The sequence below is a fragment of the Rosa chinensis genome, chromosome 6 (genome assembly GCF_002994745.2).
Source record: "Rosa chinensis cultivar Old Blush chromosome 6, RchiOBHm-V2, whole genome shotgun sequence".
Classification (NCBI taxonomy): domain Eukaryota; kingdom Viridiplantae; phylum Streptophyta; class Magnoliopsida; order Rosales; family Rosaceae; genus Rosa; species Rosa chinensis.
Window position 1 is genome coordinate 59,275,104 of NC_037093.1, and position 15,761 is coordinate 59,290,864.

The 15,761-nt window shown below is 37.4% G+C and overlaps 2 protein-coding genes across 2 annotated transcripts; both read left to right on the forward strand.

Annotated features, from left to right (window-relative positions):
• Window positions 1–1,505: 1,505 nt before the first annotated feature.
• On the forward strand, window positions 1,506–8,064 carry LOC112169745 (probable sucrose-phosphate synthase 1). The gene is made up of 13 exons (XM_024306797.2): window positions 1,506–1,930; window positions 2,024–2,116; window positions 2,423–2,670; window positions 2,810–2,873; window positions 3,018–3,716; window positions 3,849–3,968; window positions 4,132–4,263; window positions 4,416–4,592; window positions 5,413–5,466; window positions 5,545–5,607; window positions 5,737–6,678; window positions 6,923–7,050; window positions 7,475–8,064. The coding sequence occupies exons 1-13, from the start codon at window positions 1,742–1,744 to the stop codon at window positions 7,746–7,748; spliced, it is 3,183 nt and encodes a 1,060-aa protein (XP_024162565.1). The 5' UTR covers window positions 1,506–1,741; the 3' UTR covers window positions 7,749–8,064.
• Window positions 8,065–10,118: 2,054 nt separating this feature from the next.
• LOC112171679 (probable glycosyltransferase At5g11130) lies at window positions 10,119–14,478 on the forward strand. The gene is made up of 4 exons (XM_024308825.2): window positions 10,119–10,634; window positions 10,783–10,940; window positions 12,805–13,153; window positions 13,673–14,478. The coding sequence occupies exons 1-4, from the start codon at window positions 10,290–10,292 to the stop codon at window positions 14,333–14,335; spliced, it is 1,515 nt and encodes a 504-aa protein (XP_024164593.1). The 5' UTR covers window positions 10,119–10,289; the 3' UTR covers window positions 14,336–14,478.
• Window positions 14,479–15,761: the final 1,283 nt, after the last annotated feature.

A 15,761-nucleotide genomic window follows, 5' to 3' on the forward strand; every position in this document is an offset into this window, starting at 1 on the left:
AACAATTAGTAACAGCAAAAAACAAATGCAAACTAAAATAGAAAACAAATTAAAAACATGGAATAAGTCTAGTAATTGAGCTCAGGCCCAAAATGCATCCATAACAGCAAAAAGATTGGGCCAGCCCACTAATACGGCCCAACCCAATCCTGGCACCAACACCACCAGCTCACCGCAACCCCTGATGCAGCACCACCGCCGCCGACTACACCCCTCGCATCGCCATACCATGGACATATTTGATTTTCATTGAGTGCTGTGTAGGCTTCCTATTGCATCAATTCTTCTCCACTCAATGGGTTCTCAAGGTTAGAATTCTAGTCTGTTATGAGTTTCATATGATAGCTTCAAGGAGTTACACATAGGAATTTGAACAATGAAGTCCCAAAAGTGTCATGTGATATCATGCACTAGTAGTATCTAAATAGGTATTGCGTCCATTTGCTTCATAATAAGGGCAACAAATTCCTTTCAAAAAAAAAAAGGGCAACAAATTAATAATGGACAATTTTTCCGCACAACTTATTGAGGTTAACTATGAATTTTACTAACTTGCTAACATAATTGAGATGAGTCGACACGTTGCCTCAGATCCAATTTAAAAAAAAAATCTCTGAGCTTTGAGTTAACACAACTAATGAATTCTGACCCAAAGAGCATAGATCATAGCTAGATCCATCAGTCCATCACTTATGAGCGACATATGCACACTTCAGTGAGCATCCGGATAAAATTAGAGACTTGACATTTCCATCACATCATTTTATTAAACCATCACATGTGTACAGTTTTTTCTGGAGTCAGGAGGAACCTAATTCCTTCCTGACTAACTATATTTGTAGATCTGTAATAGGAGAACAAGAGAATACAGTCTCTTCGATATTGAGAGAAGCCATGCATGGAATTTATTCCAATTTGTTTATACATAATTATGCCCTTCTGGCCCGTCTTTGAAGTTGATCAAATTGAATTCTAGCTAGAAAATATATGCACCTCCCACTTGTTCGAACAAGATTGCCTTGATATCTAAATACGTACTAGTTTGCCTAGATTTGCCGAAAGTTGAGAATTTTTCTTACAAGTTTTCCTTATTCCTTTAATTTCAGTATTTCAAAATTTGGTGCGGATATCTCCAGATGTAAAGCTCTATTTGCTTTGGATCAACTCTACATAACATAATCATTCTACTAACATTTCAGATGAAGCCTAAAATGTTGGTGTGGAACTGTGGATATTATGAAATTGTAACTGTAGAAAATTTTCCCTCCATTTTCCAACAATAATGACACCTAGCCTAGGTGTGGTTTTTTAGGAGAATAATGTTGATATAATTTAGCTGCGAGGAATAGAGAAGCTAAAACTCAGGGATGGGGCGATGAGATTGGCATGTGGTTGTAGAAGAACGAGAACGAGAACGATAGCGTGCAGTGCACGAAAAGGTTGATCGGCATGAGAGACAGGCAGGGGTATAAAAGGAACCCAATATTTTCCAAGTGTTTTCAAAATAAACCTTTTTTTATTTTCTTTCCAGAGAAATCGCAAAGTGGAGGAGGAAAAATTCTCCGAAAACTTCTCTCCCACTCCATCATCTCTGCACATTTAGTCCCATCATTGTCACAAATCTCCAGCACATCACACCCATAACCGTTTTCTCTCCCTTTTTCTCTCTTTCTGTATATAAAACTGTAATCAAGCAAACTGCTCTGTTTTCTGGCTCTGGCTCTGTGTAGAAGAAGCGGCAATGGCGGGAAATGACTGGGTGAACAGTTACTTAGAGGCCATTCTCGACGTCGGTCCCGGCCTCGACGACGCCAAATCGTCGTCGTCGCTGCTGCTCCGGGAACGAGGTCGTTTCAGTCCCACTCGTTACTTCGTCGAAGAGGTCATCACTCGCTACGATGAGACTGATCTCCACCGCTCCTGGGTTCGAGTATGTGCCGAATCTAATCTCGTCGTTAATCTCGATTTTACGTTTCAGTTTTTGATCGCCGGTTGGTTTTTTGCTTTGTTTTGTTTTTTTCAGGCTGCGGCGACGGCGAGGAGCGCCGAGGAGAGGAACACCAGGCTGGAGAACATGTGCTGGCGGATTTGGAATCTTGCTCGCAAAAAGAAGCAGGTTTTTCGAGAAATTTCCAATTTTTTTTATTGGTGTTCTAAGCGATTTGATGGTTGAGTCCAGAATTATTTGATAATTTTACGTTATAGGTTGTACAATGCTCATAAGAAGATAGATTTACAAAATGTGTGAATTCTGTATATAGAATCATAGTTCAGATTTTTCATCTTAGTACGCACTAGTTTTATCTATATTGAGGAACCTTGTGTTATAAACAAGCTCTTTAATACAAGTAGAATTAGTGAATGTTTGTTTTCAGTTTTTGAGCTTTGAAATGGTTGACGTGTTGTTGTACTAATTAATCAGCTTGAGGGAGAAGAAGCTCAACGAACAGCGAGGCGTCGGGATGAGCGTGAAAGGGGAAGGAGAGAGGCAACTGAGGACATGTCAGAAGACTTATCCGAAGGAGAGAGTAGAGACACAGTTGGTGATATTTCAGCTCATAATAGTGATAGCACTAGAGGAGGAAGAATGCGTAGAATCAATTCTACGGATGTGATGGAGAACTGGGCTGCTCATCAAAAGGAAAAGAAATTCTACATTGTGTTAATAAGGCAATGAGCTAAACAACTTTTTTTTCCCTTAATTAATGCAATTTAAGTTTCAGTTTTTATGGAAGACGATGCATATGATATATCTTGCACTCTTGATACCTCTTAATGCTTTAATTTCTAACAAGCAGTCTTCATGCAGCCTCCATGGCTTGATACGTGGTGAAAACATGGAGCTTGGTCGTGATTCTGATACAGGTGGCCAGGTAACGGTTACAAATAGAAATTGTTATTCCCCATATTGTTCTCTATGCATGTGTTCTCCATATAGTCAATACTGGATACATTTTGACTAGAATCCTAACATCTTCTATCAATTCATTGGAGTAGAAATGTTTTATTGTTATCAGGTCAAGTATGTTGTGGAACTTGCCAGGGCCTTAGGTTCAATGCCTGGAGTTTATCGCGTTGATTTACTAACAAGACAAGTTTCAGCTCCAGATGTGGATTGGAGTTATGGGGAACCAACTGAAATGTTGAATCCAGTAAACTCTGAGAATCCACAAGAGGAGCTTGGGGAGAGCACTGGGGCTTATATAGTGCGTATACCATTTGGCCCAAAAGATAAATACATTCCAAAAGAACTCCTTTGGCCACACATTCCTGAGTTTGTAGATGGAGCACTTAACCATATTATACAGTTGTCCAAAGCTCTTGGAGAGCAAATTGGAGGTGGGGAACCGGTGTGGCCAGTGGCAATTCATGGACACTATGCAGATGCAGGTGACTCTGCTGCTCTTCTGTCTGGAGCCTTGAATGTCCCAATGTTATTTACTGGTCACTCACTTGGAAGAGATAAGCTTGAGCAACTTTTGAAACAAGGACGCCAATCAAGAGAAGAAATAAATACGACATACAAAATTATGAGAAGGATAGAAGCGGAGGAACTATCACTTGACGCCTCTGAGATTGTTATAACCAGCACTAGACAGGAAATAGACTCACAATGGCGCTTGTATGATGGCTTTGATCCAATACTAGAACGTAAACTGCGAGCAAGAATAAAAAGGGGCGTTAGCTGTCATGGCAGGTTTATGCCTCGCACGGTTGTGAGTATCAAAACATACATCTCTTCAAAGTCTTTCATTAAAGATTTGTCCTCCTTTCTCCACTGAAAAATAAAAACACATTATATTTGGTGGTACTTCTTAATAACTTGTGATTCTTGTTGTCATGGTTAGGTAATACCTCCAGGAATGGAATTTCATCATATTATTCCACCCGCAGATGGTGATGCAGATGGGGAAGGGGAAAGAAATGATGATAGTACTGCTAATCCTGACCTGCCAATTTGGTCAGAGGTTATAACTATTCTTTCTCCTCTTGCTTAGTTTGGATTATAAGCTTGATAGCTTTATGTTGATGCTTATTCTTTCATGGGTTGAAATGATAAATTGAGATGCTTGTTTTTCCTGAACTAGATAATTAGATTATGATGTAAGACTAATGATTTCTAATTGGCAGATTATGCGTTTCTTTACCAACCCGCGCAAGCCTATGATACTTGCTCTTGCCAGGGCAGATCCTAAGAAGAATATTACGACTTTAGTTAAAGCATTTGGAGAGTGTCGCCCTTTGAGGGATCTTTCTAACCTCGTAAGTTCAAATTCTTAACTGCACCTTCCTACTATGTAATTCAAATAGTCCCCTGACAAATAGATGAGGCTTCCTTATTCAGCCAACAAAAAACAGAATAATATATAATCATATATTTAAGGATGAACTTTTCACCTTTTGTGTCATTGCAGACATTAATTATGGGAAACCGCGACGATATTGATGAAATGTCGAGCACAAATGCCTCTGTGCTTCTTTCTATTTTAAAGCTGATTGATAGATATGATCTGTATGGTCATGTGGCATATCCGAAACACCACAAGCAGTCTGATGTTCCTGACATCTATCGTCTAGCAGCAAAAACAAAGGTACTTTTATCCGTTAATAGTAATCTTACAACTAGCTAGGTTAACCACTGCTTAGTCTGATTTAAAGTCATACAAAGTTCAGATTCCAATCAAACTTAGCTAGGCATGCTTGTGGAAATCACTTTCACTTATTTGAGTTGAAGCTAAACTGAACTCTTAGTGAAACCTGGGGTTATTTAATCTCAAAGTCAATCTTGACTCTGCTCAGCTCGAAATACTGAGGTTATTTTGTTATTTACTGGACAGGAGTGGTTGTGCAAGAGGTTATTTTGTGCTTGGCTCTGCTCAGCTCGAATAACCTCATCATATTATTTCCCCCTTATAACAATAGTTGTTGTGCAAGAGATTATTTGGTTATTTACTTGACAGGAATAGTGGCAATATCTCATGTTATGATTAGGGACGGGAGGTTGGTTTTTAGTGGCTCCCCTTAGATTTTCTGATAAGTTCAATCTCCATTTAGTTGTGAAACTATTGAGTATCGAACCTAAAAGTAATGTTTACGTTTACGAGTAAGATGGTGCAGGAGAACTACAGAGCAAATGCTCCTCGATGACGTGGTAGGTAGAGGCTTTTTTTAAAAGGGCTGGACTTCGTACTGAATAGGTGGCTATAGATTTTAATCAGTTTAACTGGTATAGGATGACAACTTTCCTGTTCCAGTAACCATTGCAGTGACATTACATATTTACATATTGTCTTCTAAGCCTTTTCACATTCAATCCGAAAACCCATTTTGATATTACATGTCAACTCTTGGTAATAAAAATTATATGCATGGCTCAAGTCATCTATTTATAAGTTTATGGTTTCTTGGCAGGGTGTTTTTATCAATCCAGCTTTCATTGAGCCATTTGGGCTTACTTTAATAGAGGTACATGTCTCAATTATATCAGATCTTTGAGATGTTAAGTAATAAAATCCAACACAAGATCCTTTTTTTGTTGATTAGGCAGCAGCTCATGGCTTACCTATTGTTGCCACAAAAAATGGAGGTCCTGTTGATATACATCGGGTATGTCCATCCTGGAGCACATTTCTATTTCTTTCAAAGACTTTTTTTTTTTTTTTTGGATGCTTAGTGACTCAAATTTTAAATACTAGGTACCTTAACTATACTTAATACAGACAGTTGTTGTGACAGGCTCTTGATAATGGTCTGCTAGTTGACCCCCATGATCAGCAGTCAATTGCTGATGCCCTTCTGAACCTCGTTTCGGATAAGCATCTTTGGGCAAGATGCAGGCAGAATGGACTGAAAAACATTCACCTTTTCTCATGGCCAGAGCATTGTAAGACCTACTTATCTCGCATAACCAGTTGCAAACCAAGGCAGCCACAATGGCGAAGAACTGCCGCTGAAATTGATTCTTCAGGATCAGATTCACCTGGTGATTCCTTAAGAGATATACAAGATATATCTTTGAACTTGAAGCTCTCTTTGGATGGTGAGAAAATTGAAGGGGCTGGATCTCTTGATAATGCTTTAGATAATGATGCCGCTGAAGGAAAAGTAAAAGAAGAGAATGCGGTTTTGACAATGTCAAAGGGTGTTCTAGAGGGCTGTCTAAAGGCTGGTGCCACAGAGAAAGAAGAGAACACTGGGGCTGGTAAATTTCCTGCACTGAGGAAAAGGAAGCATGTATTTGTAATTGCTGTGGATTGTGATACAACCTCAGAGTTCAGTGAAATTGTTGAAAAGGTTATTGAGACAGTATCAAAGGAAAAGGATGCAGGACCTATAGGATTCATACTGTCAACAGCCTATCCCATATCAGAGATACAGTCTCTTTTGGTCTCAGGCGGTTTGAGCCCATCACAGTTTGATGGTTTTATATGCAGCAGTGGTGGTGAGCTCTATTATCCAGCTTCGAGCTCTGAGGATAGTCCTTCTGGGCTTCCCTTTGTGGTAGACTTGGATTATCGTTCACACACTGAATACCGTTGGGGTGGAGACGGTTTGAGAAAGACTTTGGTTCGTTGGGTCGCTTCTTTCAATGAGAAAAAAGGAGACGGACAAGTTGCAGCAGATGAATCAGGAACAACTAAGCATTGCTATGCGTTTATTGTGAAGGATCCAGCAGTGGTAAGATATCTCTATATTTCATTCATGAAAATCACAACTGAGAAAGGTGATCATATCTCCTTTATTAACCATCCATGCTTCTGTGTCTTTTGTGTCAAGGGTACTTCTTTGAACCGTCTCTATACATCATTAGGGTTGCAAATTAAAATTTACTCCGTAATCACTTGAAGGTTCATTGCTTAGGAAGAACTGCTTTTTTTTTTTAGTCAAACTATTATGATGTCTATTACATCATCACGTGCAGATTCCCCCTGTTAAGGAACTCCGGAAAATGATGAGAATTCAGGCTCTTCGATGCAATGTTGTATATTCTCAGAATGGTACGAGGCTGAAGGTCATCCCTGTGTTGGCTTCTAGATCACAAGCCCTCAGGTAGAAATGCTGAAGTAATTTGATTTTTCTAGTTTTTCAATATGCATTTATCTCTGCTGCCTAATACATGCTAAATACATTATATTGAATTATTGATTCAGAATAGTGGCTCTGCAGGTCATTCCTTTTTCACAACTTAGAGATTTTGTTAGCTTTGTCGTACTATTTGATTTGCCCATATGCTGAGATAAGTCTAAATAATTACATAACAGACGCATGCATCGACATTTATTTAAAGAAATAAAGATTATTGCTCAAGGATGCAAGCGAACAGAATGGGAACTTAATTAGTACTTCCCTCTAAATCCTTGATCATATCCTCTATTGTACCTGAGAATGCTGTGTCTCTTACTGAGGATTAGTTGAAAATTATTCTTCTCTAAGTGTATTACATTTATGGATTACTTACATGTAGTCTCTCCAGGTATCTGTATGTCCGTTGGGGATTGGACTTGTCAAACATTGTTACCTTTGTGGGAGAACTAGGTGACACAGATTACGAAGGCTTGCTTGGTGGTGTACACAAGACTGTTATATTGAAGGGAGTAGGTACCAGTGCTCGTAAGCTTCATGCTAACCGGAACTTTCCTTTGGAACATGTCCTTCCAGTCGACAATCCCAATGTTGTTCAAAGTGAAGGATCCTCTGATAAAGACATTCGAGCATCACTGGTGAAACTAAGGATTCTCAAGGGGTAGACAATCCTTATGAATGAGCAATTTGGAAGCTGTTTTTCCTTATGAGCAGTCTCTTTAATTAGTTAATCCCACGTCTGGACAAATCATCACCATATACAGCCTGCATTTTCTATCTTGAACTTCCCTTTCTTCCTTGGCTTTGGTATTACTATACCATCAATAAGTAGTTTAGAGCATCGATCTGCTTTTTGCTGTGACCCTGCTCTGTCAAGGACTTAGGGATCGACTATCGGCTGACCTCCAATATTATGCTGAGGTCTGATTTTGTTCTTGGTTCCTAGATACTCATTGTATAAATGGCATAAATCTTTCTTTACATCTTTCTTGTTTTCGCTAACTCAAACTCTGAAGATTCTGCTCAAATTTTTAGTTCTGGGCATCTTTTTCTCCTAACTCTTTCCTTTTCCAAACCTCTTAAATGTATTCTTTTAAGCTGTGGTGACCTCCGGCCGTGCCAGATTACTGTATATCTGAGCAGAAGGAAGCATATGCATGGCCTATGAGTTCGTTTCATTTTATGTTTTCTGGACTCTGGAGTACTCAATCGTTTTATGTTTCGTGAACTCATTCTGTCAAACCCATAACAAGTAAATCATAGTCTTATTAATCATCAAATCATCAATCTTTTGTTTTCACAATCACCTCCATCAAGGTAATATGAATTTAGGAACCATATATCTTTCCATGTATGAAAGTAAGGATTTCATAATTCCTAAAAGCCAATTCCTTCGTTTGGTATGATGAGATTGGAAATTTTAAATTTCTCTATGGAAAAAAAAAAACGAAGAAATTCGTTATTTAAATTCCTCGCTTCAATTTCCACCAAAATAGGTGTGGTGGGTATCTCATACATTTACAAAAGTGAGAACAAATTTTGTTGTCAAAGTTGTAATTTGAGTCATACTTTGTGTAATCTTAGTTCTAATAATGGTAATTACATCTCTTACGACATTTTACAAGTTTTTGAACAAATTCGTTGTCAATGTTGTAATCTTATTCTAATAATAGTAATTACACCTCTTACGACATTTTTACAAGCTTTTGAACACATTCGTTGTCAATGTTGTAATTTTTGTTTAACTATATGTAAATAATGTAAATGAATATGGTAACTTTTGTTCTCTATGTTGTAATTTTGGTTCAAATAGTTGTAAATGAGGGTATCTCATACCCACCAATACACTAGCTTGTCTCGTGATTTACGAAGTCCTTTGCAGTATTCAATTTATATTTACAAAACAATACTTTTTTCTATTTTATCTTTTTATTTGTTTTAAACTTTCTTAATTTATTACACATTTCAAATCCTAAATAGATGCAACCAAACAATAGAAATTGCAATTAATGAAATTTTAGATTGATGGAGTTAAAGACTCCATTATTTATAAATTCTTACGGATTTTATAATTTTCTCATCCAAACCTTTTCACAATGTTCCATCAGTACCAAAAAAAATTGAGAAATTATTACATAGGGCAAACGTACCACTTGACGGTGGGGTAGCCCAATCAAAACCCAAAATTTTTTAAGTGTGTTCTGAAACTATCCTTACTTATTAAAATGAAATACCCAAAACACCCCCTTGCATGTTCACTGATTGGCTGCTCCACCAGCCAAGTGGTACGTTTGTCCTGCGTAAGAATCTATCAAAAAAGTTTGGCTAAGAAAAGAGGTTGGAATTTCAACCAATGTGAGCACGCCCTCCACGTGGCGTCTTGTCATTGCTACATAACATAAGTCTTCTATGATCCTCTCAAGTACAGCAATATGAGGCTAGATATCTTAATGCTGTATAGAGAGGTCACAGGGACCTTGTATATATAGTGAACAAAATTAACAAACCCATAAGAGGCTGTTGTATTTCATTAAAACTATATCACTATAATCTTATCTGATGTTTATTACTTAGTTAGCATATTAATTAGACTTCCTCTCATGCTTGTGTGATTCTTATCACAAACACAATTGAACAAGAACTAGGAAACATGCATATTCTATCTAGAATTATTTATTCTTAATGAGAATTGTATTCATGTTCAAACTCAATCTTACAAATTATGGGAAAAATTTTCCATATATCACTATAGTCCAGATTTATGAAAAGTTATTTATATATAGGAAATGCATGTTTTACAATAATTATTAATGACTTTTTCTTAAATTATCATGCTAAAGGGGCCAAATAAAGCAAAAAGAAAGAAATTTTCCAACAACAAAAAGAACATTCACTAGGTATATACTTAATGATCGAGGCGCTACAACAAGCTCCCTTCATAATTATCCTCACTGATTAAGTACAGCCAAAAAAAATAAAAAATCTCAAATCAGAAATATTTATCCCCCAAAGGGAAATAAAGGGTATCAGGAGATCTGCTTTTAGCCATTGCCAAATAGGAGTCACAGTAGCATTCACTTGTTCTTCTTCCTCTTCCCCTCCACCGTTGTCTTCTTCCTAGCAAAAAACCCAACAAACATATCTCATTTTTCTGAAGATCAGAACACCAACAGAAAGGGCTTAATTTGTAGCCAGATTTTCTGACCATGGGTGGCTTGGGTTGCACCAGCATTCTTTATCTATTCCCATCTCTTTTCCTCATACTTTTCTTCTCTTTCATAAACCACCACTTCCATTACTTACCATTCCCTTACCATAAAAATTCCAAACTCTCCCAGCCTCACCATCCCATTTTCTCCCTCCCAAACAATTCCACACTCTCCCTCACCGAAAATTCCACCCTCTCCTTTCCGATAAGCTCCAAACTCTCCATTCCTAGTAACTCCACACTATTCTCCAACCAAACTCTAGTCACCGATGATATATACCTCAACGATCGTCTCAACAATTCAGCCACAAATAGCACTGAATCTACTCAACATGTCATTACAGTAAGATATATATACACGTGCATTCACAAAAGTGATCATGACATTCTTTGTGTTGTTAAATAAACTTCTAAACTCTTATGTCATTGATGGATTTCATGTTAAAGTTAATTATATATTTGTTGTTTTTCCTTTTTTCTAAAATGTCTAGGTGCATGAGAAGAATCCCTTTGAGAAAATGGAAGAAGGGTTAGCTAGGGCGAGAGCTGCGATAAGAGAAGCAGGTCGATCAAAACGATACACATCATACAGAAAGGGGGGATTTGTGCCCCGAGGATCCGTTTACATCAACCCTTATTCCTTTCATCAGTTAAGATCATATCTTTCGCTCCCTGCTTCACTTCTTCGATCTGTTATTAGACTCAGTATTGTTTCCACTGTTTTCAGTTAGATTTATTCGAGGGTTTTGAGTCAAATTATAACAGTCACTACTTGTAGTTGCTAGAAAAAAGGTTCTATTTTTGGCTTTTTTTTTTTTTTTTTAATTTCATGGAAACGAAAATGGTTTCACAGAATTAAAGTAATTAAGCTAGAGAGAATCTTTCAATTTTCCCTAAAATGATGACACTATTGCTTTTCAAAAAATATATATATATATATGACAATATTGAAAATGATTTTTTTAATGGATATGGAAACTAAATTGGAATTCAATAGAATAACTCAAGATTCAATAATTACGATGTAAAAAGAGAAATAAATAAAATTGGTATTTAATGGCCAACAATTCATTATCTGAGTATCTGACATTATAGAGCTTAATTCGAATTTTATGGATCAAATTAATTATGTTTTGATGATGCTAGTTAAGGAATTGTATGGTAACGGTTACATTTTAGAGATGATGATCTATGAAATAGAACATTGCCCAACTTTTGGGATTTCCAATGTCAAACAATTGCTGGCAATAACCTAGCATGGTGATCGATCTAGGGTTAATGGATTCAAATTTTCCTTTTATAACGATCAAAGCTAGCAATTAATGGATTAGAAATTAATAAGCTAAGTTTTGACACTCATATGTCAGGCCTATGAGTATTGTCTAGTTCTGCTTCCCAAAGTGTATGCCTTGTTTAGGGTCTGTACTGAGTAGCATGGTGATGTAGTGGGGCACCATAGCCATTGATGGGCCTTGCCGCTTCTGTGGTATACATGGTTGCCTCAGTTTTCCAGAGACTGTAGTGGGCAGTAGATTGGTTGATGAATAAATACTTGATCATAAATGTTGGACTTTTAGGGTTGCAGCTAGACTTTCAGTATAATTTGTCCATCTAGAGCTGTCAAGATTCAAGAACCTTAGGTTCTTGGTTTAGGGATTCTGACTTATGGTCCATATAGGGAGTTCAGACATTCAGAATAGTCATTACCTAGAATTCAATTCAACATTCTAATTAACGGTCCCAGACACAAACTAAGCAAGGTGGAGATCACATGCATCCTTTGTATACTTGCAAGCACATAGATTAACATGCATAAGTTCTAGTTTTAGAGTCCGTACGTATAGAATCAGGGGCAGGCACCAAATGTGGAACGATGACATCTTTCTCAAGAAATTCTTGCATAGAGGCTGCCGCACCATCAATAAAAATTCAGAAACTTTTTTTTTTTTTTTTTCAAAACTGTCTCTGCTTTTTAAAGTAAAATACCCTCATGCTAAGTCCCTTATTAGTCAGCCGCGCCCACCACGCCGCACTGCCACGTGGTGCGGCTGCCTTATGCAAGAATCTCTCCATCTTACAGAAGAGAGATTTCAAAATGTACGTCTTCTTTTTGAAAAGTTGACAATTTACACTGTGAAGCTTCGAGAAGAAAGATAAAGGACCAATTTTCAAAATTTCTATTTAAGCAAAATAATAATTTCATCGTTTTACTTTAACACATTATGAATTTATGGAAAACGCTCATTTGCTATAACGTGCTGCCAAAAGAATCAGATCGACCATTGATAAACTATATTGATGTTGAAAATGTAAGGTTTTGAATTTGCAGTCATGCAATCATATTATATATTTATATATGAAAAAGGGGGTTTTATTTTTATTTTTATTTTTTTAAGTTGTTATGTTATTGAATTGTAACACTAACATATCCAATATTATGACAAGAAATCACACATCCCTCAATATCTCTAATAAAGATTTTATATTTATTTGTTTTTTTAATGTAAAATTAGGAGCCACATTGAGATGGAAAAGCGATTTCGAATTTGGCCATACAAGGAAGGAGAGCCACCACTCTTCTACAACGGTCCAGTGAATGACATATACTCCATCGAAGGACAGTTCATGGATGAACTTAGGAAGAGCCCTTTTGCAGCACAAGACCCTAATGAGGCCATTGCGTTCTATCTTCCCATCAGTGTTGTCAGCATTGTGAGATACGTATATAGACCTTACACCAGCTACTCACGCCTACGGCTCCAGATCATCATTGAGGACTACATTAGCATCATGGCAAAGAGATACCCATACTGGAATAGAAGCAATGGGGCTGATCATTTTTTTGTTTCTTGCCATGATTGGGTAAGTATATGCCGCTTCTTTTTCCACTATATGTTAAATTTGCAAATGCGTAGAGTCATGCCTTGCCATCCTTTGGGTTTGATTTCTTTGAGGTCTAAAGTGGGAAGCCAAACATCAGTACCATAGAGCTACGATAAACCAAAGTTTTCTAAGCACGTTTCCATCTAATCAATGGAGCTCGTACCTTATCAACAATTGTAGCTATCACCGATTATGTTACTCTACATTCACTAATTACATTCTTGATCACATCTCTCGCATAGATAAAAGCGACTTGCATACTTGAATTTTATATACTTATTATCCATGTGATATATATGTGACCAAGGCCAGCCCTTAGCATACTTGAAAACCCATGTAAGGTGAACCGGCCCTGTTTTATGAGTGGTGGGCGTGACAATATCAATATCATCATTTCTTGAGATGGGAATGCTCATTAGTTTGTGAACTTTTGTATCAACTTTATGATCTTGGTAAAGTATCGCTTAATATAATGTTTCTAGTCTGGTAATATTTTAGGCACCGGATGTTTCAGTTGGCAACCCTAAGCTCTTCAAGAACTTCATTAGAGTACTCTGCAATGCCAACTCCTCAGAAGGCTTTCAAGCAATCCGAGACGTCTCCTTACCCGAAATCAAAATCCCTTTTGGCAAGCTTGGTCCACCCCTACTCACTCACCCCCCAGAAAACCGATCAATCTTCGCCTTCTTCGCAGGTGGTGATCATGGAGACGTGAGAAGGCGCCTCTTCCAGCATTGGAAAAACAAAGATGGTGAGATCAAAGTCCATGACTACCTCCCCAAAACCCAAAACTACACAGAGCTAATGAGCAAGAGCAAGTTTTGTTTGTGCCCTAGTGGGTATGAAGTTGCGAGCCCGAGAGTGGTCGAATCAATTTACGCAGGATGCGTTCCTGTCATCATTTCAGATGCTTATGTGCTGCCCTTTAGTGATGTTCTTGATTGGAGCAAGTTTTCGGTTCATGTTTCGGTGGCAAAGATACCGGAGCTGAAGTCGATTCTACAAACAATTTCTGAGCATGAGTATGTAAAAAAACAAAAGGGGGTGATGCAAGTGCAGCGACACTTCGTGCTGAACCGACCGTCGAAGCCGTTTGATATGTTGCATATGGTGATGCATTCGGTTTGGCTCAGGAGGCTTAATTTGAGGTTGTTGGGGTAATAATATTCCCTTCTAGGTCATGGAGTTGTCTAATTACTAATTGGTTATATTTTCTTTTTCCGTGTGGAGCTTGAAGAATAGGTTAGTGCGTAGTAGCTAGAGCTAGAGTGTGTGAAAAATAACGACTCAGTGTTAACTTAGAAGCAAACTATATATGTTGTAGTCATTTAGCATAACATGGGGAAAGAGAATAGTCATGTATCTAACACAAATTTACGCTGAAATTGCAAGGATTCTTGGGTCAGTTCAATATTAGTTAACTTTCACGCTTATTTTTGCTAGCCTTATCTTTTTTAGTTATTGTGTTTTCACTTTCCAAACACATGCACTCCTTCTTGGTTATATTGGTGCCAAGTTCAAATTAATATTAGAATTCCTCGCACGCATATATATGTTGATCATATATCTCGTCATTTTGATCTAGAGATTAAATTTTCTTTTTCTGAATTAAAGTTCTTTCAAATCTTAAATTTGGTTGAATTTTTGGTATGCTCTACGTGGGTATTTGTAATGTAATATATTTTTCACTTTGTTTATGGATTATGTTCAATTCTAATCGGTTAATAATACAAACAATTTAACTAAAATACAGTGATAATTAAACCATAAAAAATAATCAACATAGTATCAACTGAAAACTATCCGATATTGAAATAGAAATATAAGAAGTCAGAATACTAGAGGGGATCAAGAATTTTTGTGATTTTAGATACCAATCGCTATCTAACTTGTGGGAAGGGCGAGCGGGAAATTTGGCGGGAAATTTGGCGGGAAATCTGGTTACGCCACGACTACGCCCCCTAGTCACGTGCATAGCTTACCCGCTTAGCACATGATAGGCTTTCTCTGGATAAAGCCCGCACTCCCTCGCACTCATTGGGCTCACCGTCCCTGGTTAAGGGCTCGCCTCTCCCTCCCCTAAGCTTGCCACCTATTAAAGTTTTAACCCAATGTAAAGTTTTTTTTTTTTTTTTTTTTTTAATTATGATTTTTTATTATTATTAAAATAGAAAACCCAAATGAAAAAAAGGCAACTGAAAAAAAAAAAATAGAAAACCCAACGGCCCCCACTTAACAAGTATCGTTAATCTCTATTACCGGTCTTACGTTGTCTAACTTTTAGCCGCCTATAATCCCTTGACTGCCAACGAACTCAAATTCAAGAATTTAAATTTCCTTGAAATTATTAAAATTTTCATAATTTAATCTTACTAAAGCTTGAGGAATGAATAAATACATCAAAATTTTCGAAATTTTTATCAAACCTTGCTGAAATCCCATTTTTTGCTCTCTCTGTCTCCTGAATCTCTTTAAGCGATAAAAACTAATTCATAATTAACTGATACTCAACCCATGTTTGATAGGTGGCAATCTTAGAAGAGGGAGGTGCATTTCACCGTTAACCAGGGGAGGTGAGAGCAAAATG

Bases quoted from the DNA above. Each gene is read 5' to 3' on its own strand.
- LOC112171679 (XM_024308825.2), top strand. From the start codon at position 10,290: ATGGGTGGCTTGGGTTGCACCAGCATTCTTTATCTATTCCCATCTCTT. The intron at 10,941-12,804 runs GTTAAGATCATA...ATGTAAAATTAG, and splicing joins AACCCTTATTCCTTTCATCA to GAGCCACATTGAGATGGAAA. The intron at 13,154-13,672 runs GTAAGTATATGC...GTAATATTTTAG, and splicing joins TTGTTTCTTGCCATGATTGG to GCACCGGATGTTTCAGTTGG.
- LOC112169745 (XM_024306797.2), top strand. From the start codon at position 1,742: ATGGCGGGAAATGACTGGGTGAACAGTTACTTAGAGGCCATTCTCGAC. The intron at 3,969-4,131 runs GTTATAACTATT...TCTAATTGGCAG, and splicing joins ACCTGCCAATTTGGTCAGAG to ATTATGCGTTTCTTTACCAA. The intron at 4,264-4,415 runs GTAAGTTCAAAT...GTGTCATTGCAG, and splicing joins TGAGGGATCTTTCTAACCTC to ACATTAATTATGGGAAACCG.